This window comes from Hemibagrus wyckioides, linkage group LG17 (genome assembly GCF_019097595.1).
Source record: "Hemibagrus wyckioides isolate EC202008001 linkage group LG17, SWU_Hwy_1.0, whole genome shotgun sequence".
Classification (NCBI taxonomy): domain Eukaryota; kingdom Metazoa; phylum Chordata; class Actinopteri; order Siluriformes; family Bagridae; genus Hemibagrus; species Hemibagrus wyckioides.
The window spans coordinates 25,895,705-25,898,204 of record NC_080726.1 but is presented as its reverse complement, the minus strand read 5'-3'; the positions used below and the strand labels follow the sequence as shown (position 1 = coordinate 25,898,204).

The 2,500-nt window shown below is 38.8% G+C and overlaps 1 protein-coding gene across 1 annotated transcript in view; it reads left to right on the top strand.

The window, feature by feature from the left end:
• Nucleotides 1-2,500, top strand: part of alp3 (alkaline phosphatase 3) — a 14,882-nt gene that overhangs the window by 6,745 nt on the left and 5,637 nt on the right. Inside the window, exons 2-5 of the mRNA XM_058413220.1 lie at nucleotides 391-513; nucleotides 892-1,127; nucleotides 1,238-1,353; nucleotides 1,457-1,631. Coding sequence (XP_058269203.1) covers nucleotides 391-513; nucleotides 892-1,127; nucleotides 1,238-1,353; nucleotides 1,457-1,631 — 650 coding nt within the window. The remainder of the gene's footprint in view (nucleotides 1-390; nucleotides 514-891; nucleotides 1,128-1,237; nucleotides 1,354-1,456; nucleotides 1,632-2,500) is intronic.

Sequence of the window (2,500 nt, the reverse complement as noted above, 5' to 3'; positions counted from 1 at the left end):
TATTTCCCTCAACAGATTAGCAAGAACTTTGAATTCAATTTGTGTAAAAAAATAGAAATTAAGAATTACATGGTATATTTTATATTTCATTGACTGATTGATTGGTTGATCAGTCAATTGCTGTGTGTTGACTTTATAATAATGTAAATATGGGTTTGATCTCAGTGAGCTTGAATTTATTTCTTTATTTGTAGTATCCTGGTGGGTTTTGTTTCTACACTGAATATGAACAATTTTTGGACCCTTATATAACGTCTTGGCTCATGAACCGTTAATGTGCAGGTGGAACTTTGCCCAGCAATAAAGATTATATGTTTTTTTCCATGGACAACTTCAGGGGTCATTTGTAATCTTTAATGATTTAAGAGTGTGATTATTCGATCACTTCAGCCGAAAGCCGGACGTTCTCGTTAGTCAGCGATCGCCCGGCTCAGTCACTGCCGATCATCATGATCCGGTTCCTGGTGTGTTTCCTCTGCTTTCTTCTGACTGCCTCCGGGAAGTCCATACAGCGTAATGAACTTTGTATGCAATTTTCTTTAGCTAGCAGTTTATATGCATGTATATAAAGTTCAAATGTTTAAAAATAGGTTACACAAATATCTACATGCATATATACATTAACCCTTAAATGTGAGCAAAACAGCATTTACATTTAAAATGTTCAGACTAACATTAATAATAATTTATGGTTGTGCATTAATATTTTAATGAATGAAGTAGAAATATTTGTAGGTAGTTATTTTGTCAGATAATAGAATGTACTTTTGTCAGATTTCTAACAAATAATTTCAGATTATGAAATACAGTTTTGCCATTTTGGTAGTAAATTTTGAAAATAAAAAAAGTAAAAGCAAGTAACTATAGAAATTGACAAATATTCACTTTTAGATACTGTGTGTTGCATTGCACTGTGCCTGTGTACAATGATGATGTACACAATCAGAGCTGGACATTTGTAGATATTTGGAAACTTCTGGATTTTTTTTTACTATGTTTTGTTTTTGAAGTGGATGAGGAGAACCCAGAGTTCTGGAGATCTCAGGCTCAGGCTACGCTGAACTCGGCTCTCAGGAGGAAACTCAACACTAATGTGGCCAAAAACATTGTTCTGTTCCTTGGAGATGGTCAGAATGTTTAGTATGTAATTGTGTTACAGAAATTATCTACAGTAATCATTATGTCTTTAGGACGGTCCTAAAAAAATGTGTGTGTGTGTGTGTGTGTGTTATTGTAGGAATGGGCATCACCACAATCACAGCCGCTCGTATTCTGAAAGGACAGCTGGAGCAACGTCCAGGAGAAGAGACCATCATGACCATGGACACGTTCCCTTATGTTGGCCTTGCTAAGGTAAACACACACACACACAAACACATAGAGTCATATACACACACTCAAACATATGCACACTTATTTACAAATACAATGTGTGTGTGTGTGTGTGTGTGTGCAGGTATACACAGTAGATTTTCAGATCCCAGACAGTGGAGCAACAGGGACAGCATATCTCTGTGGAGTGAAGACAAATCTGAATATTGTAGGTTTAAGTGCCGCTGCACGGAACGGTGTGTGTCGCTCACAAACAGGAAATGAGGTCACATCCATCCTTAAATGGGCTAAAGATGCAGGTATACTCCCATCTGTCTCTCTATGTCTGTCTTTTTCCTTGCTGTCTTTCCCACTGTCCTTCTCCATCTGTCCGTCTGCCGCATTGTCTCTGTGTCTGTCTCACTTGCTGTATTATTGATTTACATAACATTCTACACATGCTGTTTCTGCATCACACAATTGTCACTGGTTCCTCTCAAGGTTTCTTCCTCATACCATCTAAGGGAGTTTTTCCTTGCCACAGTCGCCTCAGTCACCTCAGGCTTGCTCACTTGAATAACATCTAGGACTGTCTGACTGTCTGTCTGTCTGTCTGTCTGTTCATATGTTTGTTGTTTCTTATGTTGTTTCTCATGTAAAGCTGCTTTGAGACAATGCTCTTTGTTAAAAGCGCTATACAAAACTGAACTGAATTAAAAATTTCTGTCTCTCTCACTATTAGTTTTCCTGTACTGTATGACTCTGTCTGTCGGTCTCACTGTCTTTTGGTCTTTCTGTCTCTCTCTATGTCTATGCCTGTCCCTTTTTCTGTCTGTCTCCCTGTCTGTCTTTCTCCCTCTTTGTCTGTCTGCCTACCGGCCTTTTTTTTTTTTTACTGTATCCCTGTCTGTCTCAATCTGTCTGCCTGTCTGATTGTCTCCCATATTGGCTGTCTGTCTGTCTCTCTGTCTGTCTCTCTGTCTGTCTGTATGTCTGCCTCCATTTTTCTGTATGTCTTCCTGTCTGTCTATCTTCTATGGTGGCTGAGAAGTGCAAAACGAAATAATAAATCCAAAAACACAAGGAGAATTCAGACAAAGCGGAAAAGGTAGGTACTGTGTGTGAATAGAATTCTTCCCTCTGATTGGACGAGACATGGGTCACTCAGGATCTCCAGGAAGTCCAGCAG